Here is a 26,296-nt window from a genome sequence, read left to right as displayed (position 1 = left end):
CAAATCTGCAAAACACAATGGCATACTCATTTAGGAAGTCAGTTTAGTATAGTGGTTAAGAGCAAAGTAGAAAGGCAGCCACAGCTCCTCTACCTTGAATGAGTTACTTAACCATTCTGAGCCTCAGTTTCCTTATTAGAAAACTAGAGATAATGGTGGCACCTACCTCTTGGGTTGTATGGAAGTTAAAGGAGAGAACACAAGTAAATAGCCTAACATAAGGTCTACAACAACTCTGGTAAGTGTGTTATAAATGCCAGCAGTTGTGGGATTTTTGTTGTTGTTTGGCATGTTTGATATTTTTCTTGATTGCTGCAAGTAATTTAAAATCTTATCATTTATGACAGCTGCTTGTTGGTTAGATAGAGGAAATGTTTCACACTGACGAATGGCACTGTTGTGTGATGATTCTTCCTCCTCCTGTGAAGGTTTAACTTGATAGGCCCTGAGTGGTTCTGCAGCTCTCAGAACCTGACTAAGAGGAGAGAGCCTTGGAAATAAGACATTTCAAACTCTGCTTGAGAAATGCTTTCTGACAGTCTTTTTGATGGGCTTTACAGATTCATTAAAACTCTTTCACCTGCCCATGGTATCATAGCTAGTGACAAAAGGGCATGGAAACATTATCTGTATGTTCAGGTTAATAAATTTCACTCCTGCAATCTCCTTGTTTTATCCTGGTGAGGTAGTGCCTCACTCATCAGTTCTGACTCTGTAGTTATCTTTTGGGTTTTCCCACGAGGCTCATTCTGAATGAATTATTGTTTTGTGTAACTGCCTGATAAATTTAGTGGTGTTCTCTTGTCTAGGGTTTACCCTTTGTGATTTTTAAGGTGGTACTTTAAAAACACCCTTAACTGTTTCATTTCTTGAGTATCTATTTGTCTGGGCGCCTAGACAGATTAAAGACATACTTAAATCTGGAAAGAAAAGTTCCCTTCATATATTTCCTTACCTCTGGTGATACACTTACTTGAGCTGATAAGAGATCATTATCTCCTAGATCATAACTTCAAGGCCTCTTTCACAGGGTATAAAGGCTTGTAATTCTAAACAGGTAGATCTTAGATTTTCTGATGTAACCAATCTCCCTTCGTCTTTCCCAGATGGAAGACCTGCCAAAGGAGAGGTTTGATTTCCTTTATACTTGGAGGTCACTGAAATATTTTTCCCCCTGAAGTTTCTTACTTTTCCAGGGTGTATAGGTGTAGTGTTATGTTTTCTCTTTTCAAAAATGATCTCTTATTTTCTTTTTTAACACATTATTGACTGGGGGATTTTTGCAGAAACTAACGCCTGTGGCCGAAATATGTCTCCGGCCAAGAATGTGTTAACAAATGGAGAAGAATGGATTGCGGATGCTATCTAGAAGGCTTCTATCCAGAGTCATTTTGTGAGCCTCCTCCCTTCAGGTAGAATGAGCTAGAGGCTTTGGAGTTGAGATATGGGTCGTGGCAGAAATTCAAGCCCTGGGGTCATCATGTCCCTTTGTTTAGGGTAGAGGACGGGCTCGGAGTACTTCTCTGGACTCCACAGTGTGATCTGGCTCTAGTGTTAAGGTTCACTTAATCTTCCCTTGAGTGTACTGTGCCAGTCTGGATTTAGCTAGTTTAGTTTCTCCCCCCAAAAAAAATTTTTTTTCCAAACTCAGGGAGATGCACTGTAGACATTTACTTCATCTGGTATATGAGTGGACTTTGCAATTTGCTAGTCTTGAAATAGAAGGACCAAAATAAAATATGGTTCTTCTTAGAGAGCTTGGAGGGATTTTGTAGTTATAATGCTCTGTTGTGACACGTTGGTGATTATAAGGGAAAAAGAATAAAATAGGCTAGACACCGCTGGCTCAATGGTGTCCTCCAGTAATGGTGAGATCCCCATTGTCATGGTCCAGTTCAGTTTCGGAAGTGGGAATTACAGAGTGGCTGGTAGCCCTGGTTGGCCTCATGGAAGTGGCCACTGTCTCACACTCAAGAGAGTCCACTGGTTCTGGGATTGCATTGAGACTGTTTGTAATGATCAAAGGAATCCCTAATGTAAGATGTTTCTGTGAAAAAAATACCCATAGCAGTATAAAACCCAAAAAAGGAAATATAGATGGCAGCCCATAAGGAGGATCACTCTTAAATGTGTTTCGCATATGTTCCTGTAGGTTTTTAGTCACCTCTATCTGAAGTACCATTTGTATGATATCACATTTAGACTCTGCTTAGATTTCATAGACCTGAGTAATAAGTGTTTCCTTCTGCTTACATCATAAAGTAAAGCCAATTAGAAATTTCTGTGTTTTTAAAGATGGCTCAGTGCTGCAAATGGGCAGTATATTCTTTAACTATGCTTTTCCTGCTGGAAGTTCTTTTGAAAAAAATAATTCAAGTTTGCAGGTAGTAAAAATGTGAAGTGAGGTACATAGTACAAGGAGACCCAAATGTGGTGTTCCAGTCCTCTTTGCTTGCTGGCTATGGAACTGTAACTTTAGACATCTGTGAAATTCAGAGGGTGACGTCTGCACCCCACATCCACAGGGCTGTTGTGAGGATCCAGTGAGATAATGCTATGAAGATTATCAGTAACTATAAAACATTACCCAAAGATGAAAGATTATTCGAAGCACTAAAATGAATGTGGGACTCATTACGTAGTCTTCAGGTCTATGGAAATGTTGGGACTAGGAAGTGATTTTACTTGACTTTCATGGATCAGCCTACTTTGAAATTAACACTGTTATATTCTCTTTGCCTCATTAAGACCAAATTATCTTTAATTAGCTTCACATAAGTATTAGATATTATACCAAATGAAATTTTGTGTCTGCTGCTCAGATTGCTGGGTGGTTAAATCTTACTTACAGATGAGTTGTGTGCATGTGTGTTTTCAAATTAGCAAATCTAAGATAAGTGCACAGTTCAAAATTATAGCATCATTCTAAGTGGAAGCTCATTGACACTGGAGACAGCAAGGCTGCTGTGATGCAGCTGGGAGAGATGGAATATCACCTTTGTACAGTAAAGGGAGCCAGAGCCACAGGGTCCAATGTCAGCCCACCCTCAGGAGACCTGAAGTCTCTCCTGGGCTCGTCTTTATTTGTATGTTAACCCTAAACAAAACTTGCCTGCCTTCTGTTCCCAGACTGAGCTTGTTGGTGTAATATACGGGTATACCAGTGTGTGTATAGTGTGTGTGTGTGTGTGTGTATTTTTAAAATCACTAGTTTCTTAAGGTTACTGTGAGAAAATGCCCCAGGGATTTGTTGGTTAGTCATCCAGTTTCACACTGAGTAGATACAGAAATAATTAGGTTTGGAAGGAGACCCTTGACTAGAAAGAAACCTCAAGATGGACTCCAAAGAGGAATCGACAGGGATGGAGGAGGAAGGGTTGGTGAGCCCCACCCTCCACAAGCCCAAAGCTGGATTGACCATCCAAGCAGAGTAACAGGAAGCAGAAGCCTTGTTCAGGCCTGTTACTTCACTAAACTTATGCTGGTATGATTAACAGTGACCTCCATGTAGCAAAATCTAAAGGTGCCTTCTAAGTTTTGGTCACAATCTAATGGACATCTTTCAGTCCACACCAGATATTCCTCTCAGCCATACTTGACTTGTTGAGAATATTTTTCCTTGAAATGTTCTCATCCTTTGGCTTCCGTGATTTCATATTCTCTGTGTTTTCTCTCTACCACTTCTTTCAGATCTTTTGGGAGCTCCTTGGCCTCTCTTCATCCCCTCATAGTTTCTTCAGGATTCTGTCCTTGGCCCTGTGTTTCCTCACTGTGCTTCATAGCTTCTCTTGAGTTCCAGACCATTAGATAAAAATGCCTCCAGAACTTCTCCACTTGACACCCTGCAGGCTCCTCAGAGATAATATCCAAAGCAGCTGATGAACCTTACACTGCTCCTTCCCCCCAAAATACAACCACCACAATAAAAAAAGAAATCTTAGCAAACAGACAACATCCTGCTTCTCCTCAGGGATTTCCCGTTTCAGCAAATGGCATCCCACCAGCTACTCATTCAGTTCTACAAGCCCTCCTCTATCCTATTCTCTCATAGCAAGAAATCACCAAAAATGCATTGGTTTTATGTCCTAATATGTATCCTACATCCTCAGTATATCCATAACCCGCACCAGACCTGCTCAGAGCTGCTATTGTAATAACCTAACTTTAATATTTACCCTCTTTCCCCTTATCCATTTTCCATACTTAAGCCTAAGTTACTTTTTAAAATTGTAAATCTAATTACAGAATTTTTTAGTGTCCTCCAGTTAACCTTAGGAAAAATCCAAGCCCAAAACACTCTTCTGGATTGGGCTCCTGTTGACCCCTTTGCACATCACCATCCCCTTCACACTAGTTATATCAAACCTCTTTCCTCTTCTTGAATGTCACCGTGTTCTCCTCTCCCTCTGCACATGCCGTCTTCTCCCACCCTGCTCCCCCCTCTGGTCCCATCTGTTCCCACTCATCCTTTGGGTCTCTTCTTTAGGAAGGCCTGCCTCTAACCTCCTGCTAGATTTACCCATATCTCCAAGCCACCCCATCCTAATTCTTGTCTAATGGTTGTCTTTCCTGGTGGACTGTGTGATCTGAAATGTCTGTCTTTTTCCTCACTGTGTCTCAGATGGACAGATGGTTGGTCAGATAGCCAATCCGAGGGACCGAGTGTCTTGAATCTTTCATAGTTTTCCGTTGCTGCTATAACACGTTGCCACAAAATTGTTGACAGAATTCAGTTCCTTGCGTATGCAGGACCGAGATCCCCATTTTCTTGCTGTCAGGTGAACGGCATTCCCTGCTTCTAATGGACACCCATATTCCTTGGCTTGTGTGTGGCTTCCCCCACACTGGGTGGAGTCCTTCTGCTATTTTGAACCTCTCCTCCTCCTCGTTTCATCTCATCTTACTAACCCAGCTGGAAGATTCTCTGCTTTTAAGTACTCGTGATTAGATTGGGCCTACCCAGATAATTCAGGATAGTCTCCCCATCTCAAGGCCTGTACCCTTAGTCACGTCTGCAAAGCCCCTTTTGCCATGTCAGGTACTATATTGGCAAGTTATAGGGATTACAGTATAGATATCTTTGGGGGGCATTATTCTGTCTACTACAGAGCCCATGTTTTTTTTTCTCCCATAGTACTTACTCCAAAAATCATTTCTACTGGTTTGTGGTCTCACTGGTACTTGTTTAATTTTAAACAATACGCCTCTGGTTTTGCTAGATAAAACTGTTATAAGCTACCAGTGCTTAGTATGTGCTGGTAATAGGAATGAATGAGTGAATGAATATATATATTATGTTCTCAAATCAGATAAATTGCAAACCACAAAAATAAAACAAACTCCAGAAGGGTAAACCGCCCTGAATTGTGTCATCAGAGAGAACCCAAATTTTAGGGGGAACTGTTGAATTTATGGAATGGCTAAATGGGAGGTAAGGACTTGCATTATCAATAGTATTGTTGTCCTTTATCTAATTATTACAGATTGTGTAGTAGTATGTCAAGATTCAGTTACAGTCTTTTGTGTTATTTTAAAGTTGGCCGTGAGAAAGTAAAGAGGAAATGTTTCTTCATCTCTCGGCATCCTTTACAGAATCATAGAAATTTAGAGCTGGAAGGGATCTATGGCCAATTCTCTTGAGCTAAATAAAGATAAGATTGCTGCCTAAAGAAAAGATAGGCTGAAGATTTTAGAATTTGATAGGGTAGCTTAAGTGGTAGTAGTTGAGATATAATATTACTTTGAGAGAAAGCAATAAGAGGAAACATATTCCTTGCTCTTGATTAAAAGTGGCTGAAATCCATTAACTTTCAAAATGTACAATTAATTATTAAAAAGTATTTTTCATAGGATATCTGCGAGAATAAATACTGAGCTATATAATATGATGTGAATTACCTTAGTTGCTGGATATTGAGCTATAAAGTACAAAAGCAGATTTTGATGTAGAGAAAAATTTAGTGCATGAAATTGAGGTCATATGTGCTAGTGATGTATGACTTACAGGAAGTAATAAAAAGGGAGGAAAAAAGAGAAGTAAATGGTATACTTTTAAGCTGATGGGACCCATTTTAAGGGTGGAATTTAAATTGCTGTTCTTTAAAACTTGAGTTTTTACCCCCCTTAGTACCTAAGGGGAGGGGAAAAACCTGATCAAAGTAGAACTTCCCCTCCCCCTTCAGAGTGTACTTCTTAAAGTCAAAAAGCAAGCTGTCTTTGCTGTTCCTGAGCAGACAGAGGTGATTGATAACCATTTTTATATATTTAAACTCTTCCCCCCCACATTCATTTGAATGAGAGAAGCCCTTGTAAAAGAATAGTGTCATAGGTTAAATGCATCTGCCTGGGTGTCTCTCCTGCCTGAGGTCGTAATCCTATGACAACATTTTATTTGCTCAACATCTTAAATACAGATGTTTAGATTTTTTTTTTAACTCAGGAATAGTGTGCTTTTACTAACAGTATTGATGATTGATTTTGAATGTTTTTACTTCAAAAAGCCAAGTCTCCTGGTGGGTGGAATTTCATGAAGCACCTGTTAAGCTTTAGGGAGGAGGACCTTTTTGGCAGCAACCCAAACTACATATTTAAACAATGAGCCTGCCAAAGTCAGGAAATTATAAAACAGTTTTGAAATTTCAGGATCTGCTTTTTTTTTTTTTTTTTATTACCCCTCAGGTTTCTTTTGCAGCTTGGTAATAAGTTCTTTCACATGGAATTTACTAACGTTCTTACTGTTTTAAGACCAGATTTAGAAAAGTAAAATCAAATTTGGAGATCTTAGGTTTATGTGATAAAAGACCATCAAATTTTAAACTGAACTGCCTTCCAAAGAGTCTAGGCTCACACTCCCCAAACCTTTTGGAGCAATCTATTATTCAGCGTAGCCTGGCTGGCTTCCTTGAATGGCGTTGCCCCTCTGGGTCTCCAGTTTTCCTCTGTGAGGTGAGAGCTGCTAGATGAAAAGTGTGTCCAAAACAGTGCAGATGGCCTCTGAGCCTGCGCGTTCGGAGCCTGTGCTCCGCAATGGGAGAGGCCACAATAGTGAGAGGCCCACATACCGCAAAAAAACCACAAACAAACAAACAAACAAAACAGTGCAGAAAAGCTGAACACTCAGAAAAATGGGGGAACGCTTGCTAAGGGTATGTTTCTTGGCATATTCCATTTAGCCTGGATCTTGCAACTTCCAAATTCACTGTTTCTACTCCTACTTACAGATTTTAAGTTCAGCGTCCCAGGGGCAAGATGGCAATAGTTTCTTCTTTGTGTATCCCAGCAATGGGACATTCTTTGTATGCTATTGGATTTTTTTTTCTTTTTTCCATTTGTTTGTTGTATTATGTTAAGCAGCCGCAGATTTTTAGTTAGTTAACTGTTGTTTTAAGATTTCATTATACTCAGAGAGCAGGAATTGTTTGAACTTCGGCACTCTCCTCGCAGGCTGGCAAGCCAGAAAACTTCGGGAGTAGATGGTGATCGATGAAGAGGGCGAGGTCAAGAGATTTAACAGAAGGCACAGGCATGGGAACATGATCTTGAGCATACGTTATCTTCAAGTTCTCCAACACTTGTGATTAGAATTGGCGTAAATTTTCCAAATTTCTCTTAGGGAAAACATTTGTACAGTCACTCTCTCACATATGGGGGTGGGGCGGGGGAGACAGAAAGGAAAGTGTAATTTGGATTCTTTGATATATATATATATTTTTTTTGATATGGTTTTTTGTTTGTTTTCTGGCCTCACTATGCAGCTTGCGGGGGATCTTAGTTCCCCAACCAGGAATCGAACCTGTGCCCCCTGCAATGGAAGCTCGGAGTTCTAACCATTAGACTGCCAGGGAATTCCCTCTTTGATCTTTTTGTACTTTCAGGTTCCTAAGGTTCTTTGGCTGGCATCATCACCATCTATTAAATATTAGGGAACGGGAGTTTAAAAAATTGAAGGCACCAGTCCCATAAAGCAATTTGCTTTTTATTCTTATAGGACACCCATCCTGTTTGAAATTTTGTCCTGAATTAACAACAAACGTAAAGGCCTTAAGGTGGCAGTGCATCGAATGCAAGACATGCAGTGCATGTAGAATCCAAGGCAAAAATGCAGTAAGTATGGCTCTCAGTAGTCTGTCTCCAGGTAAATTGTTAGTTTTCAGTGTTAAGGTTTTTCATTTTTATAGATTGTTGCTATTTTTAAATGTTTAAATACATTTCAACAGGGATCGTGGTGCTCCTTCCTTATATTTTATTTTTGTTAATTGGATAACATAAGAATTTGTGGCCTTTTACAGTTGATTTCAGTCTCAATTAGTCTCTAATATGTTATATTGCAGGATAATATGCTTTTCTGTGACTCCTGCGATAGAGGATTCCATATGGAGTGCTGTGATCCCCCACTTTCCAGAATGCCAAAAGGTGAATTTTAAACCATATTTAAAAATGTGTTTTATTGTGTACACATTAGCCTTGTCCTAATGTCTGACAGCTCAGAAGTATACAGGTTCCTTAAGCATTTTTTTCATCCCTCCTACCTTCCCTATACTTGAGGGTTTAGTACAGGTTGTGAGCAGAGAAGTGTAAAAGCATTGAGTTTGGGGGTAATGTATATGATAAATACTCTAATTCATCCACAGGACTAAAAAGACCATTCCTGTCCTGAAACCACTCCCCTATTAGAATAAGTTTAGATGAGGTAGGTCAAAAGTTTAGAGTACTCTCCATGTTATTCAGTACAATGTTCAGAGGTAAGAAATTACCTATTTTCAATGATGGTGATAATGATGACTCCAGAAAAGTCCTATGACAGGAGCCATCACCATTTTCTTGGCCATTAGTTGATAATTTTGAATATGAGGATCTGAACTATCTTACATGGATATATCCATATAGAATATGGATTTTCTTTTCTGTTTATCGGGTAGTCAGCCAAGCTCAGCCTTCTTTTTCTCATATGATAATATATTAAACATTAAAAATAACTTTGCTTTCTTATTACAAAATTTATACATTTTCATTGTGAAAGATGTAGAAAATATAGATTGGCAAAAAGGAATAAGAACAATCAGTTAGAAATTCCTTCCCTGCCCCCACCCACCCCTTTAAAAAGAAATGGAACAGTCTGTACATGTTTATGGTTTTTCCCTCTTAACAATAGCTTTTCACATTCCCACATCATTAAATGTTCTCCTAAACATACTTTTTAATAAGTGTGTAGAACTCCATAGTACATAGAGCAGGGGTTACAAACCTGGTGACTGTGGGCCACAGAAATGTTTTGTTGGTTATCTATCTATCTATCATCTATCTATCTGTATCTCTCTATATATTTTTTAAAGACTTCTCTTAACTGCGTTACAGAAGAGCTGGTGCAATATTTTTTAAATTTTGCATTTGAATTGTCAGTGCCCCATTCTGCCTCAGTCTCACTGCAACCTGTTGCCTTACATTCCAGCTTGCTTCAGTCATGTATATTATACCTGGGTGGTTCCTGAACATAGTTGATTTTGCAACCCCATGTAAAGAAAAGAATAACTTATTTAACCAATCCCCTATTGTGGATATTACAAATGTTTCCAATTTTTTCCATCCACAATTATTGCCTTAAGATAAATTCCTCCGGGAGGAATTGCTGGATCAAAGACTGTGTACATGAAAGGTTGTATCAGTTTTCAGACCAACCACCAGTGTATGAGAATACCTGTTTCCCTGTATAAATGACCAGCACTCACTATTACTATATTTCGTTGAATCTAAGACACACTTTTTTAAAAAACATTTTAACATCTTTGAAATCAGATTCATCTTATAGTCTGTGGTATCTTAGATTCAATTTAATACAGTGTTTTTATTTAAAATTTTTACCAATTAGGTAACAGAAAAAAGATGTCTGATGATTTTTTTCTTTAAATAATGAAATTGAACTTTTTTGTGTTTGATTATTGGCTGTTTGTATATCATCTTGTAAAGTACCTGTTTTTATTCATTAATCATTTTTCATTGGGGTTTTCACTTTTTTCTTACTGATTTGCAGAAGCTCTTTATATTTTTAGGTAGTCAAATCCATGAATCTCTTTCTTTATGGCTTCAGTCTTACATGTCAGTCATGCTTAGATTATATTAATATCCACATAGTTTTCCTGGTGCTTGTAACATTTAATTTTGCCATATAATATTCATCTGCCTAGAATTTGTGTTTATAAAAGATAGGAAATAATTATTTTCCTTCCAGATAGACAGCTGTATGTTCTATCACCCTTTACTCAATCGTTTCATCCTTTCCCCACTGATTTGAAATACAACCTTCATGATATGCTAAACTTTTCAGTTGTTCTGGCCTTTCAGTTCTTATCCATTGACCTGCTTCCATATGCCAGGTGCATAGTTTTAATTATTGTAGCTCCATAGTACTTAAACATTTTAAGTTTTAATTTTAAAAACTATATCTTATAATTTAGTTAGAAAATTTTCAAAAAGAGACAAAACAAATACTTTTTTCCCAGAAATTTCAAAAAAACAATTGACTTGAAAATGTCTCCCTCCAATCAAAAGATATATAATATGACAAGATTGGGTTTTCATGTGTGTTTACATGGTCTAGGGAAGCTTGGTGACACGTTGGGAAAAGCCTTATTGGAAGAGTTCTGAGATGGGTCAGCCCTCTGCTCTCAGCACCTTGACCCTGGGGAAATTGACCTTTAATGACAGCTTCCTGAGGAGAATGACAGAAGGGAGTGATCCATCTTCTAGGGTCAATTTCTGCATACAGGCATCCTTGGGCAGCTTATTACAGCTGCAGTTTATATTTAATCTCTCTCCTAAAATCAAACATTAAAATATTTTTCTCATATATATATTAATTCAGGGATGTGGATTTGCCAAGTCTGCAGACCAAAGAAAAAGGGAAGAAAACTACTTCATGAGAAAGCTGCACAAATAAAACGACGATATGCAAAACCCATTGGACGACCGAAAAATAAATTAAAGCAACGATTGTTGTAGGTTGAGATCTTATCAAAAGAAATCTTTAATGTTGTGCTTTAAGATATAGTTGATTGTAACCCCCTTAGATTCCATTATCTTTTTAGTATCATTTTTACAAACTCAAGGGATGAGGAATATTTCTCCTTTTGCATAAGCTGTGGAAATTTTTTTGAAAATAACATTTTAAATTACAGTTGGCATTTCGGGGTCTTCTGTTGGCAGTATCTGTGATGCTAAGTGACATTTTTCAAGCAGCAGGATAGAAGCAGAATGTAAGAATTGGAAACAGTTTTTCTGTCTACTTTATTATTGGCTGAACATTAGAAGAGCTTACTTATATGAATATTTTTTCTGGGGGTTTTTAAAACAAGAGAGGGATTTGTTCACATCTCTAGTGACTCTCTTTTGTTACCCCAGATAACGTTTTAGAAAAATACTTCTCTTTTCTGGTGCTAATTTAGTATTACAACTTTTTAAGATCCCTTTTCTGAAATAGGAGCTTCTAAGAAACCTGCAAACTACTGTCCTAATTTGCCTCCAAAGAGTTAGACAAGACCATTTGGTATGTGCACATGTGTGCAAACATACAGACAAAATAATATATTTGCAGTAGCCTGCAATTCTACTATGATAGCCCCATTTCCTCTAGCCTGTTGCCACATAGATGCCTTTAAAGCCAAGTAGAACATTTAGTAGGAGTTACTTGGAGAAGTAGAGAAAAGATAAGAGGAGAAATGGATGTATTTTTTTTTAACCTATATAGAGTATAGAACTGACTGACTATCAGCATTAGGTAAGATGTTTAGAAATGAAATCAGTAGACTTGCATATCTGAAGCAGCTCTATCAATAAGACCGTTGCCCTTCTCTTTAGGCTTAGTGAAAGGGTCACTGTGATGTAGAAATGAATAGAGCTCTGCACACACAGTGAAGAAACACCAGGTGTCTAATTTACTTGCTTACTCTTCCCCCCCCCTAATTTTATCTGAAGCAATTCACTTTATTACCTGCTCTCAGAAAAACAGTATTCTCCCGCAGCTTTACCTCCCACAGGAGAAATAGAAAAATGCATGCTCCTTTCTAAAGTGTTCTATGAAACGTTATGAAAACCTTCTAACTGGTGGACATCTTAATATGGAATTTGTGTTCATTTCTAGAGGCAAACATGAAACCTATTCATGAATAAAATCTTTCATATTAGCATCTCTTGAAGTAGAAATTATATGTTTTTGCATTCGTCCAGTGTAAGCATTTTTCCCGAAATGGGACTGTATCCTCAGGGCCCAATTAAGAAAACCAAATTAGGATATAACTTTCTAAACAAAGGACACAGCTGAAAATTGCATCTGGCACCAATCCTAACTTTTTGTTTGTCCAAAATTGTCCTTTGAGCTTAGGAATTTTTAAGACAGTCTAGGGAGTTTTCCTTTTTACATGCTTTATAAACGTATTATCCTTTCTGGACAATTGATTCCAGATACAGTCCAAATGTAGCATTCTGATGTGAAACATTTTAGCCTGGATGAGTAGTTTATTGGTAACTCTCACTGTGACACTAGAGATCTCTAGCTCTAACCTGATTTGGCTGACTCAGTGGCATTGGGTGAAGCTCCTGGCGGTTGAGCTGCTTCGGATGAGCCTAGTAGCTCACTCTGTTGATCTGCGCCAGCCTCCCCTTTAGCTGACTGCCAGAATTATTCATTAAATCTCTGTGTATAGGATGACCACTAAGCTATGCTCTTCTATTTGTAATTATTTAAGATATTTTTATAATTCAAGATCATATCATTTTCAGGCTTCCATTTCATCATTACTAGCCTTCAGCTCAGTTGATAATTTTTAAGCTCCATTCTTGGGCCCCAGCACTGCCATAATTCACATGCAAATGTTTCTGTTGAATAAAATTCTGCTGCAAAATGGGTAGCTTTCCAAGCCCTAGCCTGAGGTGAGGACAGGCAGCTGCCATTCCTGTAAGCAGCTGTGCTAGGGGAGTGACCTCCGGTCTCCATTGACCACACAGCTGTATGGGCAGAACCAGCATCAAATGAACTGAAACAGCAGTCAGAACCAGTGTATAAAGATTCTGATGCCAAGTGTCTGATAATGACCATGGTAAATGTGCTGCGTCTTCACCAGACTTTCCATGTCATGTCTGACCCGCTGTAGCTTTTCTTTAATCATTTCTTCAGTTTTTTGCTATTGTTGTCCTTTTTTCAGCAGTATTTTATGCTGTAATTAATTGTCTCCTCTACTTAGAGAGTATTATTGGTTATCTTATCATCCTAAGCATAAAGTGCTAAGTGGAAATCTTTTAATGTTTTCTTTAAAAAAAAAAAAAAGATGTACTAATTTATAGATGTAACCAAATTCTATTTATATAAATTTTCCATTTGAGTTAAAATTACTTCTAACTAGAGATTAGATAAGCTTCTTCTTTTGCTTCTAGATAATACTTATGACTTATTTCCTTTAATACTTTAAAAAAGACATTTCAGGAAATCATAATTACTTGTGACGACACAAGGGGTCACATTTTTATTTAAAAGCATTGGATGATCTTTTAGTCTCTTCAAAAATTTTCTTATCCATATTGCCCTTGGTTCCACATGATTTTTCCAGTACCTGTTGGATGGGCCCTGGGAGAATCATGACATGCCAGTGTAGGGGCTACAACCTGTTTCAACAGAGAAACACCTAGGTGGAGGCACACACACACAAGCAGCGCTTAGGGTTGCAATTCAGTTTCTTAAGTTTAAGCACATTGAATGCATCTAGTTGCTATAAACTTGTGTTAGATACCTTTATAATTCTATTATTAAATGCTGATACTATTCTCTAAATTTTTGCCTAGGTCTGTAACCAGTGATGAAGGATCCATGAATGCATTCACAGGAAGGGGGTCACCTGGTAGGGGTCAAAAGACTAAAGTCTGTACCACACCTTCATCTGGTCATGCTGCATCTGGGAAGGACTCAAGCAGCAGATTGGCTGTTACAGACCCCACTCGGCCTGGTGCCACCACCAAAATCACCACCACCTCCACCTACATTTCTGCCTCTACACTTAAAGTTAACAAGAAAACCAAAGGGCTCATTGATGGCCTTACTAAGTTTTTTACACCATCACCTGATGGTCGCAGATCACGAGGTGAAATAATAGACTTTTCAAAGCACTATCGTCCAAGGAAAAAGGTCTCTCAGAAACAGTCATGCACTTCTCATGTGTTGGCTCCAGGTACCACACAAAAGCTAAAACCTCCACCTTCTTCACTCCCACCCGCAACCCCCATCTCTGGTCAGAGCCCCAGTTCACAAAAGTCCAGCACTTCTGTTTCTTCTACCTCTCCCCAGAGTTCTTCCAGCCAGTCCAGTGTGCCCTCCTTTAGCAGTCTCACTAATAACAGCCAGCTGAAGGCACTCTTTGATGGGCTCTCTCATATCTATACCACTCAGGGACAGTCTCGCCAAAAGGGACACCCAAGTTATGCACCACCTAAACGTATGCGTCGTAAAATCGAATTCCCTTCCACGGCAAAATCAAAAGCCCATTTCTTTGGAAAAAGAGATATTAGAAGTAGATTTATTTCTCACCCCTCCTCCTCTAGCTGGGGGATGGCTAGAGGACGTATTTTTAAAGCAATTGCTCACTTCAAGCGAACAACTTTCCTTAAAAAGCACAGGATGCTAGGCAGGTTAAAATATAAAGTGACCCCTCAGATGGGGACCCCCTCACCAGGGAAGGGGAGCTTGACAGACGGAAGGATTAAACCTGATCAGGATGATGGTAAGCAAAAGGTCAAAGCTCCAACCAAACCTGCGTCCCGTCCCTTTCTCCCCAACCCCCCCAAAAAAAGAATCAGTCAATTCCTATTTGTCACATAGGTCTTAGCTATTTCTCTTGTTCTCACTTCACTTTCATACAGAAGCAGTGAAACTTTGACCTTTTTCTAATGCTGACTAAACTTCCAAAATGTTGTTTTTCCAACTAATACTCTCCCACTTTTTATGACTTATTTCCATTTGTAGTGACACTAGGACCCCCCCAGATGCGTCCGTAGCATTGCTTATGGCTTTGTAGTCCCGCATGAGTAGCCACTGTTAACGCCTCTGCCATGTTCCTCCCCGTGCTACCTCTTCAGCCACAGCGCTGCGTGGCCATGTGCTGTCCGTGCTTCCGGCAGCGGGGACATCAGCTCCTCGTCTCCCTCTGTCCATTGCTTTCTCATGACAAAGTTCATCCTGCTTCCTTCTCAACAAAGCCTGATCTGTGACTCTGTGAAGTGTGCTTTTGGATGTGAGTGTGTCTGTGTGTGTACTCACCTCAGGGAGAAAACTGATTTCATGAATTCATTTAACAAATTGGCCCGTTACATTTGCTACCCTTTATGAAACAAAAGCCAAAAATGTGTCATTTGGACAAAGTGGTAGATTTTATTATCTCAAACGTGATCATGGGAATTCTATACCTAGACATTGATATGCCTTCTAATCTTGGTTGAAAACTATGATTTTGCTTTGTATTGCTCGCTCTTTCCGTCATTTATTTGTTGAAGCTATAAAAAGATGACAACAGCAATGATTCAAATAACAATGTGGGTACAGCAGGGAAAAGGTACTGCTGGATCTGTGAGCAGTGCTTAGATGTAAAAGCTAATAAAGCTTTAAAAAAATCCATATTTGCCCACTTTGGTAATTTGGTGCCATTTTGGTAATTATATGGTGGTTATTCATGATGCAAGTCAGTGAATACACTTTCTGCTGGTTTTAAATGACAGATACAGAAATCAAAATAAGCATCAAACAAGAAAGTACAGATATAAATGTGATTGGAAACAAGGATACCGTTACTGAAGAGGATTTGGATGTTTTTAAGCAGGCCCAGGAACTGTCTTGGGAGGTAAGGCCAGGATACTGCATTCTAGTAATGAGGATAATACGTGACCTTTATATATGAGTACTATGAAATTAACTGCCTTGATTTTATAAAGAATCCCCCTCAAAATCTTTTGTGGTTCTTTAACTGTTACCATCATTTCTGTTGACTCTACATTCGAAAGTAATCACTTTATATAGTGTTGTCTCCACTCTTAAAAGTTAGTAATGGCTCAGGTGGTCTCACAGAATAGGCCAGAGTAGCAGTTATTGAGGCAGATTTTGAAAAACGCTTCTAGGGGTGAAGGAATAGATTTCTGATTATTTTTGCTCAAATTAAGAAAATAGTCCTTTTAAATCATTCACAAAAAGAAGAACATCACTTTTAAAGTGATCGATGTTTCTTCCAGCACAGGTGGCCAGCCATATGAAAAATGTCTCCTGATTTTAACTGTTGGGCATTGGCGAAGGCAATATCGTGTTGCATTATCAGTTGTAATCACTTTTATTTTCATCGTCCAGTAATTTCTTTAAATGATTTCCCTTAACATGTTAACTCTACATAGCTTATTGTCAGCAAAACATTGAAAGGAAAGGCTGTTGGACTTCTGAAAGACAAATTTATTATGGATTGTGAATTCTTCTGTCAGTAGACCACATTCTGTTTCCAGGGCACCATATTCATGGATAGATTCCCACCCCCACCTCACTTCCTTTTTGGGGGAGTAGGGGGCTATCTATAGGCTCTTAAGCTTTATTTTTTGTAGCAACCACTTGAGCTAAATACTTGTGCTTATTTCTACTTGCGGGGCCATTGGATATTTCCATTCCTCATTCTGCATTCTTTGTAGTGTTTCCTTTGGCTAAGATAAAATGTTAAATCCCCCCCACCCCGCCCCGCCATCACTGAGATTTGAAGTCCTTAAATATGACCATTTGGGGGGACCGTATCTGGCGTTCATATATAGACGTGATGAACAGCAGGCAATTACCTGAAAGTTACTGCTAAATCCAAGGCCTTTCTTTCCAACTGGCAACACTGGCGTTTTCATTCAAGAACATTTCTTGTCTGTGTCAGGCACTGGGCTAGACCCAGAGAATGCCACAGTGAATCAGGCCAGCAGAGTTCTTAACCTCCTGCATGGGAGTAAAAGGAGATGGGAATCAAACTGCAAACTTCACAATTGATTATTTATCTACAGTCCGGTTAACTATTACTTGGTGGAGGAACAGGGGACTGTAACAGTGTGACAGTGTGTAACAGCCACATCATCTTATAATTTCCTCAGTTTTAATACATTGTAGCAGATCATTAAATTTAATTCAATAGACATTTGTATGTATTAACAGGTATTCATTTCCTATCTTGGTAATACTGTTTCTTAGGGTATTTATATATGAATCTTATACAAAGTTGATTATTATTTCACAAGGGCCTATAATGTTTTTTTTCAACAACATGAAAATTCACAATTACGATTAGTGTTCTGGTCTTGATAGATTTTCATATCCACTGGTGAAAGAACCAAAATGTAAGTGAAGAAATCCTCATATTTTGTTTTCTTTCTGTCTGACAGAAAATAGAGTGTGAAAGTGGAGTAGAAGACTGTGGCCGGTACCCTTCTGTAATAGAATTTGGGAAATATGAAATCCAAACCTGGTACTCCTCGCCTTACCCACAGGAATATGCAAGGTAATGGAATAAGCCAGGCAGGTATACAACCTTAATGTCTCATATGTGAGGAAGGAACATTCTAAAGCTGGAATTAGGTGATTTTTAGGACATAAATTTTAATAGTCAATTCTTTTTTTTCTTTCGGCCGCAGTGGTTCTTCGTTTCTGCGTGTGGGCTTTATGTAGTGGCAGCAAGCGGGGGGCTACTTTTCGTTGCGGTACACGGGCTCCTCATTGCGGTGGTTTCTCTTGTTGCGGAGCACGGCCTCTAGGCGTGTGGACTTCAGTAGTTGCAGCACATAGGCTCAGTAGTTGTGGCTCTCGGGCTTAGTCACTCTGAGGCATGTGGGATCTTCCCGAACCAGGGATCGAACCCACGTCCCCTGCATTGGCAGGCAGATTCTTAACCAATGTGCCACAGGGCTGTCCTGATAGTCAAGTCTAAGTGATTGCAAAACTATTACTTTTGCCAGTACCTTCTTATAGCATTCACTGTCGTATGTAAATGCCTTATACTCCTTAGTTACACAAGTGTTGTAAATTTTGCCTTTTAACTTTTAGATCGTTTTTTTCTCTCTTTGGTTAATTGGGGAAGTATTGTTTGTGTAAGAAACCAAATCAAGAAAAAAAATTAGCTGTTGTAAAACATTTGGTGGTTTCTTCTCAGTTGCCTTTTTCGTTTTCCTAATTAGGCCTGTTACTTTTATCTCTGATTTCTGGCATTTTATTGTCAAGTTTTTTTAGAGAAATTATAGCAAAAGAAGGAAAAATGGGAGAAAGTAGGTAGGCGTGGGTAGCCTTAAGAGACCCTTCCCCAAATCTTGACTTTTAGAGCCATTTGTGACTAACTTGTTAAAAATGAAGAGAAAATAATGGTACTAGAATTTTCTTTTGTCTTGAACTAAGATTAGCTGTGAAATTGTCTTGAACTAATATATCTAAAAATGGGTATCTTGTGAACAGATTTCTTCCTTCAGGTATGTCAGGGCACAGTTTATTAGTATCTTCTCAAATGCTTTAGCCTGCAAAGTTTCTGGTAATCACAAATTTGCTTTTCTTGTAGAATAGATATCGTCCTTTTCTCCTTCTCGTGGGTGTCTGCCCAATCATCAGAGAAAACGGGGAGGGCGTTCTAGAAGTTAAGTGACAAACTAAGAGTCAGGAGTCTTGGTTTCTTTTCCCAGCTCATATCACTTAGCTGTATGTTCCTTAAAAACTTTTTTTTTTTTAACATCTTTATTGGGGTATAATTGCTTTACAATGGTGTGTTAGTTTCTGCTTTATAACAAAGTGAATCAGTTATACATATACATTATGTTCCCATATGTCTTCCCTCATGCGTCTCCCTCCCTCCCACCCTCCCTATCCCACCCCTCCAGGCTGTCACAAAGCACCGAGCCAATATCTTAAAAACTTTTGAAAACCACCTAAGAGCTTTTACTTGTATGGGTAATTGTAAATCATGTGTTCTAAGAGCTTTGAATAATTTTGCATACGAATCCAAGATTTGAAATTACTGTGATGAGTCTGTATCTAATTCTTCCCAAAACACTTCTCCCCATTTTTATGCCCCAAAGACGTTGAAAGTGCTTTTAAACATTCTCTTGTAAATATTAGCAATGTCCACTCAAGCATGATAGGGCACAAGTAAAAAATGGTATAATTTTTAAGGTGGAGAAAAAGTCAGCAGAGGAGAGAAAGCTGTTTGTCTAATGTTATTCAAAGAGTCGGTGGAATTGGTAGGAACAAATAAGGTCTTTTGACTTGACTATATTTACTCCTTTAGACCATGTACTGATGATAACTTTAAAGTTACCTCATCCATAAGAAATGGAAACAACTAAATTCTGGGACTTCTCTGCCTTATAAGTACACAGATCATTTTAAAAATAATGAATTCACTTCTCTCTGAGTAAAAGATTGTTATAGTTACACCACTGATTACACGTACTGTTGAAATTATGACATTAAGTCTGAAATTTAAAAAATATGCATGGATGACAGGACGCCATTGTTTTTAGAGTCATAGTTCCAAGTCTGAAAACCTTTCTTTCTATAGGACATTTCTAAGGAAACAAATTATTTGTTCACAAAGTAAAGGCAGCAAATATTATTAGATTGAAAAATACTATAAGGTTTGTACACTCTACTACTGGCTTTCTTTTTCCTTTTTCTTTTGTTGAAACTACTTCTTTCAAATACTATTATACAGCCTTTTTATGGCTTAGAGAAAATAGAACAATATTTAATATTTTTCCCCAGGAGTATAGTCAATCTGATTATATTCTTTGATTTTAAAATTTCAACAGATTACCAAAGCTTTACCTGTGTGAATTCTGTCTTAAATATATGAAAAGTAAAAATATTTTGTTAAGACACTCAAGGAAATGTGGATGGTTTCATCCTCCAGCAAATGAAATTTACCGAAGGAAAGACCTTTCAGTATTTGAGGTAAGCATGTATAAATAAAAAACTCAGCATCTGAAACCTAGTGTTTCTAATTGTTGACTATGTACTGATTTGTTCGTAGAAGGTACAAAGTATATTCAGTTTTGGCACTGAAATTCAGACTGCTTTTTCAAATATCTCCATGTTTTGGAATGTTTTTCTAACCATATTAAGCAACCGTTGAGATTGATGATGAATTCCTACTCCATCACATTAACTTTTTTGTCTTCTCCCAAATCCCTGTCTGCACCAGATATATTCGCCAGTGAATTTATGGTCTCCTCAGCTCTTCGTAAATTCTACTTTCTTTGGCAGGAGAAATTAGCTTTGTTCAGCAGCTCCAGCCAATGTCTGGCAGGTGCTCACTCTTCCAGGGAATTGAGCAGCTGTACATATCTCCTCAATACACAACCACCTGTGTTTCCGTCCATTTCTTGGCAGGGTAGATAATCCTTTTGGTGAGATCCCAGCAGATGTTGGGACTCCCCCGACCCCCATCTGGGTAGATGGCCACCCCTGGAGAACTCTGCTCTTCACACGAACCCCTTGTGGCCACGTGTCTGTCATTGTGTGTTCTTGAAGACATTTTGTGTTTTCAGAAATGATTTAGTAGCAGAAGGTCTTTGCCGCTATATCATTTCATTGTTTCATCATGTTCTATTGTCAGTTTCAGGGATCCAGCTTAGCTGAGTCAGTTGTACCTTGAGGAGGCCATGCCTTTTTTCCTGTTATTGCCTGGTCACAGGCCTTCTTAATTCTGTCACTCTGGTTGAGCACTTCCATTGCCCTGACTTATTTTCTTTTCTGTTACCCATCTTGATACATTGCTTTCATTCCTGGATGCTCAGAGCAAGCCTTCCTTGGACAGCAGATATGATATCTTCTTTCTCTGAGATAACAATTTTACTTTAGGATTCTCTTTTTCTGAGTTGTTCAGACTGGAAATATATTATTCTGAACCACATTTCTCTTTAATTCTTGTCTGTAATGTTTTGCATTAAATTTAACGTAGGGGGGGTCATACATAGGTTTCTCTCATGGACCAGGCTTCCTCTCTCAGACAGTCTTGGGCCCATTACTTTTTTCCCAAGACTCATCAGAGAACGCATGTAACTCCAACTGTATCTTATGATTTTTTTTTTTTTTTTTTTTTTTTTTTTTGCGGTATGTGGGCCCTCACACTGTTGTGGCCTCTCCCGTTCCAGAGCACAGGCTCTGGACGCGCAGGCTCAGCGGCCATGGCTCATGGGCCCAACCGCTCCGCGGCATGTGGGATCTTCCCGGACCGGGGCACGAACCCGTGTCCCCTGCATCGGCAGGCGGACTCTCAACCACTGCGCCACCAGGGAAGCCCATCTTATGATTTTTTAAAACTCCTCTTCCTGGTTATATCAGGCTCTTTCGGCAAGCTTGAAGGAAGAAGGGTATTGTTGCTAGGAAGATTTGGTAATATGTTTGTTTTTACTAAACAGGAGGCACAGGGTTTCTCAACCAGGGGACTGTTCACATTTCAGGCTGGATGATTCTTTGGTGTAGGGGGCATCCCGTGCATTGTAGGACGTTTAGCAGCATCCCTGGCCTCTGCCCACTAGATGCCAGTAGCACCACACCTCCTCCAGTCAGAACAACGAAAAACATCTCCAGACATAGCCAATGTCCCTTGGGGAACAAAAGTCACCCCCCAGTGAGGACCACTGGGCTAACGAGAAAGCCGAATGCAAGTCGCTGTCTTCCTGTTGTTAGTATTGGGATGCTACTTGGCCAGCCCCAACAGGTTGAGACAACAGAGCTGCTCTCAGTTGAACCTTAATTAATGAATGTCACAAGTTCCACTTAACTTTTGGCACCTTTCTTAATGCCTTGGAAGCTTTCTTCTAACCAAAAGAAAATGAAAATCATTGTCTCATTGTTTCTCAAAGGGTGAAACACATTGTTGGCTTTAAGTAATTGTTAAATAAATGAGTATAACTCTGCCTGAGGGGGTGAAACTCTCATAAATCCAGAGAGAGTCTTCTCAGGGGTAAGAGAGACTCAGTCTTGTTATCCTGATAAGAATGGTCTATTTCAGGGTAGGTGTTTTGGGACCATACAGAGATGAAAGGGGAAAAATCAGAAGCAGATCTGTAAAATTTATGCATAAAAATTATTGAAGGAGTTGGATTGGATAATTGCCAAGGTCCCTATTCTAGAATCTGAGTTAATACTAAGAGTACAGCATGTAGGAAATTTTCTCTTAGCAGTGTCCTAAGTAACTTATAAAATAAATGAATAATAATCACAGATTACTACTTTCCTATCTTTTCTTTATCCCTCTTGAAAGCATGCCATTTTAGACCTTTCACAACTGACAAGAATTTTGCTTCAGCATTGTCATCTCTCTGTTTTTCTGGTTCAGGGATACATACATCTATCTCCGTCTTTTTGTAATATGCTACCATTTCCAAAAGGAACATCCTCCCAAATACATAAAAACTTCCTTTAATTAAAGAGACAATTGTATCCTCTGTGCCCCTTGCCCATATTTGATTATGTTGCCATGTGTGGGACCTAGGTCTCATCCAAGGGAAATAGTTATACGAAGTCTAAAAATAATTTGCAGTATGAGAACCTGTATGGTCCACAGGAGACTTGAGAACGGTCAAGTTCATTGTTAAAGAGCTCTGGTTAGCAAACATCCATTTCCCCTTAGAAAAGTGCTAGGGAAATTCTAGAATCTGCTGTGCTTTCTGTTTTCAACAAGTAACTACGTTTGATCAAAGAAATTGACATTTGTGCCTAGCCTTCTCTCTCTAACCGTCAGTATCACAGCTTGATTCTTTTATTTTGAAGAGAAGTAGACGGTAATCATGGTACTTATTGTAGGTTGAAATTCATCTCACTTTCTCTGTATTCCCAACACAGAAATTTTATCTTTTCCAATTATATTTAAAATGATGCTTGGAATAAAACCAAAATGGAAGCCTCTTTTGTTAATCCACGCTTCTAAGGAATCAGGATAATAGAGTTTATTTATTTTATTTTTATGTGAAGCCCTTTTGAAAGCAACATAAAGTTTAACTTCCTCGAGCAGTATTTTGATCGTTTTACATTTCTTTAATTCCAATTTACTTGGTTCAAACAGAGAGGACCTGCCTAATCATTTTTTACTCGTAATAAATTGCAAATAAAAATTACTTCTTTGTTAGCACTGTGGTCTTTCTTCAGGTAGTGTAAAGAGAAATTTAAGCTACCTAAAATTTACTCCAATTTAAGAGAAAAGGTGGAATTCTGATTTGCCAAATGACAGCTATTTTCTGGTAAACTTTATACTTGGTTAATGGAGTGTTTTAATTGCTCAGTTTGGGATTTGGAAATAAAATTATATACTTTCCAAAATACCGTATGAAAGAAACAATTTTATTTTGAGTGGTATTTTTATGTTAAATAATGTTGTCTGTTTCTCTTTGCTAGGTTGATGGGAATATGAGCAAAATTTATTGCCAAAACCTTTGCTTGTTAGCCAAGCTCTTCCTGGACCACAAAACGTTGTATTATGATGTCGAGCCATTCCTTTTTTATGTCCTTACAAAAAATGATGAAAAGGGCTGTCATCTGGTTGGATACTTCTCTAAGGTAAAACAAGAGCCAGTATGACCTTCATTTTCTTTTTCAAAGTGTTTTTGGTAGAGCCCAATTCTTCAAACAGGGCTTTTTTATGACTCTAATTTGAATAAGTGACACATGTTTCTGAAAAGCTCAGATTCTTATTCAGAGCTCATTAAAAACAACAACAACAACAAAAAAACAATAAGCAACGTGCCTAGGAAGTGTGTAAAGGACCTCAGCACTGTTTGCTGTCTCACTGTCATCATTCACATAACGTTATAATTGCTGCCTTGCAGACCACCTAGCATCTTTCATCTTCTAAATGTTAAGCTTATTTCCCTTTTCCTCCTAAGTGGTGTCAACATGAAGCTTTTAATGTAACGTAGCATTTAAAAGATAATTCTCATTTCTCCTCGTTGCATTTCCTCTGTGATCATCAGTATCTCAGTGAGTTAGAACATTGGCATTTGGACAGTTAAGCTAATATAATGGCTGGTTTTACTCTTTTGTCTCTTATTCTCTGTGCTATTGTTTTAAGATCTAAAGCAGCCCCACCTTTAGAAAGCCTAAGTTATCTCCAGCTGTTAACATAGGGGAGCCCTTGACATAGTGAGTGGATGTAGTTTGTCTTTTTCACTGGTTCAGAGCAATTCTCTCACATTCTTCTGTTCAAAGGCTTCTGAGAAACAATAACTCATATGTAATAAAGGAAATCTGAGTTTGGAAATATTTACGAGGTAATGACCTTAACTTTTCTTAGGTACTTAGGAAATAGTTTAATATGCCAGGATGGTAATTATAAGACTTCCAGGCAGAAGGTAAATGATCCAAACCCTGTATCTTATTTTTTTATGATGTATGTGTGCATGTTAGGTGATAAGTGAATTTCACTGACTCTACTGTTGCATAATGTAAATGGAATGCCTAATGGAAGTGTCATTTTCATGGAAGATCAAAAGATAGAATATATATGAAGGTCCTTTGCATACGGAAGTTTTTCTAAATTTACGAATCAATCCAGAGACCATAAACAAAAATAGGAATAAGTGACAGCACTCGTGGAAAACAGCCTCAACGTCTTAATCCACATATTTGGTAAAGCTCTAAAACGAAAAAGAAGAAAGTTAACTTTATAGGTTATGGATTCGAAAGGTGATAGAGAATTAACACAAGGTGAAACAATAACTAGGAAATCTATTTATATAACTTATTAAACATTTTACGTTCTGTATAGATGTGTAAACATCTTTTTCTCCAAAGAGTTGAAAAGAATAGTGGTCATAACTGTCCTTCCTGTGCAAAAATGGTGTTTCTTTAAATGTATCTGAGTTTAAAAACAGATGCTCAGTGGTGCCTGCTGCCCTTGTCCTGCCTTGTCTCAAGTTGGCCTCTGGGTCTCAGTTCTTGGTAACTCTTGGGGTTCGAATCTCTGCCTCTCTTCCTCCCAGGGAGCCCAACATTTTACTTAGAACAAGCTAAAGTTTTTACATTTTGTCACAGTTTCTTTTATAGTATGGCAGCAACTACTATCATTTCTTACTATACCCGGAATGCTATTATATTCTTTGGCAGTGCAGTAAAACAAAAGTCAATCTAGAAAAACAGCCATGTTAAAAGACTAGACTCAAATTAAACCATATTGTAACATGTCAATTGGAGTGTGAAGGACTATGGCCCTTTGGGGTTATACTTAAACCAAATTCTAGATGTTATAGCCAGAGAATGGCCAAGATGACCTAGAAAAGTTCAGTGTAAACCATTACATACATGTGACTTTCCAAGCACATAATAGATGACTCAAAACAGGAAGGAAAGGAGGAGGAGTTATTTTATCCATAGATTAGAGTTTAGCTGTAGTAATGTGTTAAAGGGCAGGGGGCAGGGGCTGGGGTGGGAGAAGGACAACTCTTGGGTGGGATTTCCAAAAATCGTATACAGGTAAGAATAGTTTGGGACAAAGAAAAGACCGGCATCAAGGATGAATCCTTAAACCCAGAGTACATCTCTTTTTAGATTTGTGACCCATTTGTCTGACTTTGCGAAGTAGACTAATTATTTGAATCTTTGCCACAGATGTGCGCAGCCAGTGATGGACAATCCAGTTTCTTAGGAAAATTGACACACATCATTTCTTCCTCCTCATTTCTTGGAGACTCCACAGACAGCTACAAATGTGCAAAAGTCAGGAGCATATCTTTTTCACAAAGGAATCTTTAATTCTGCCCTGTAGGGTTTTTTTCTACAGCCATTTCCTGTGATCTTTCAAATAGGTTCATTAAAGATCTGGGTGTTCCTAAGTAATTCTTTGGTGTGGTTAGTACCATTTGTGGTCAGTCTAATTTGTGGTTTATATTTGGCCAGAGCATTCACAACCTCAAAAGCCTTTTCCAGATCTCCCCTGTGTAGGTTTTGGCGGCTTCTATGTACCCTGAAGAAAATATTGCTGCTCTGATGCCATATCCCATGAAAATTGCGAATTTTTCCTGAACTATAAGAACCATTTCCCACCATATTCTTTCCAGTCTTTCCTCCTGGTTTCAGACTGTTGGTAATATTTTGGCCTCCACTTTGGTTTGGAGGCTTGGGGATTTCTTGTTGCTGTTGTCTTTTTTGTCTTGTCCTACTTTGAAATGCAGATTAATTATTTCTCCAGCTTTTTACTTTGTTTACTCATAGGAGAAATGTATTTGTGTAAGTCTACCCACACATATAGTATTTTAGTTTCACTGGGGCCTTTCGCAA

General features: G+C 38.5%; 1 protein-coding gene across 1 annotated transcript in view; it reads left to right on the top strand.

The window, feature by feature from the left end:
- Positions 1 to 26,296, top strand: part of KAT6B (lysine acetyltransferase 6B) — a 178,444-nt gene that overhangs the window by 113,956 nt on the left and 38,192 nt on the right. The window contains 10 exon segments of the mRNA XM_030862684.3: positions 7,988 to 8,103; positions 8,331 to 8,412; positions 10,859 to 10,991; positions 13,828 to 14,413; positions 14,415 to 14,448; positions 14,451 to 14,759; positions 15,751 to 15,872; positions 17,425 to 17,540; positions 19,831 to 19,972; positions 23,420 to 23,581. Of these exon segments, the coding sequence (XP_030718544.1) occupies positions 7,988 to 8,103; positions 8,331 to 8,412; positions 10,859 to 10,991; positions 13,828 to 14,413; positions 14,415 to 14,448; positions 14,451 to 14,759; positions 15,751 to 15,872; positions 17,425 to 17,540; positions 19,831 to 19,972; positions 23,420 to 23,581 (1,802 nt within the window).

Source organism: Globicephala melas, chromosome 16, assembly GCF_963455315.2.
Source record: "Globicephala melas chromosome 16, mGloMel1.2, whole genome shotgun sequence".
In the NCBI taxonomy this organism is placed as follows: Eukaryota; Metazoa; Chordata; class Mammalia; order Artiodactyla; family Delphinidae; genus Globicephala; species Globicephala melas.
This window is presented reverse-complemented; position numbering and strand designations above follow the sequence as displayed.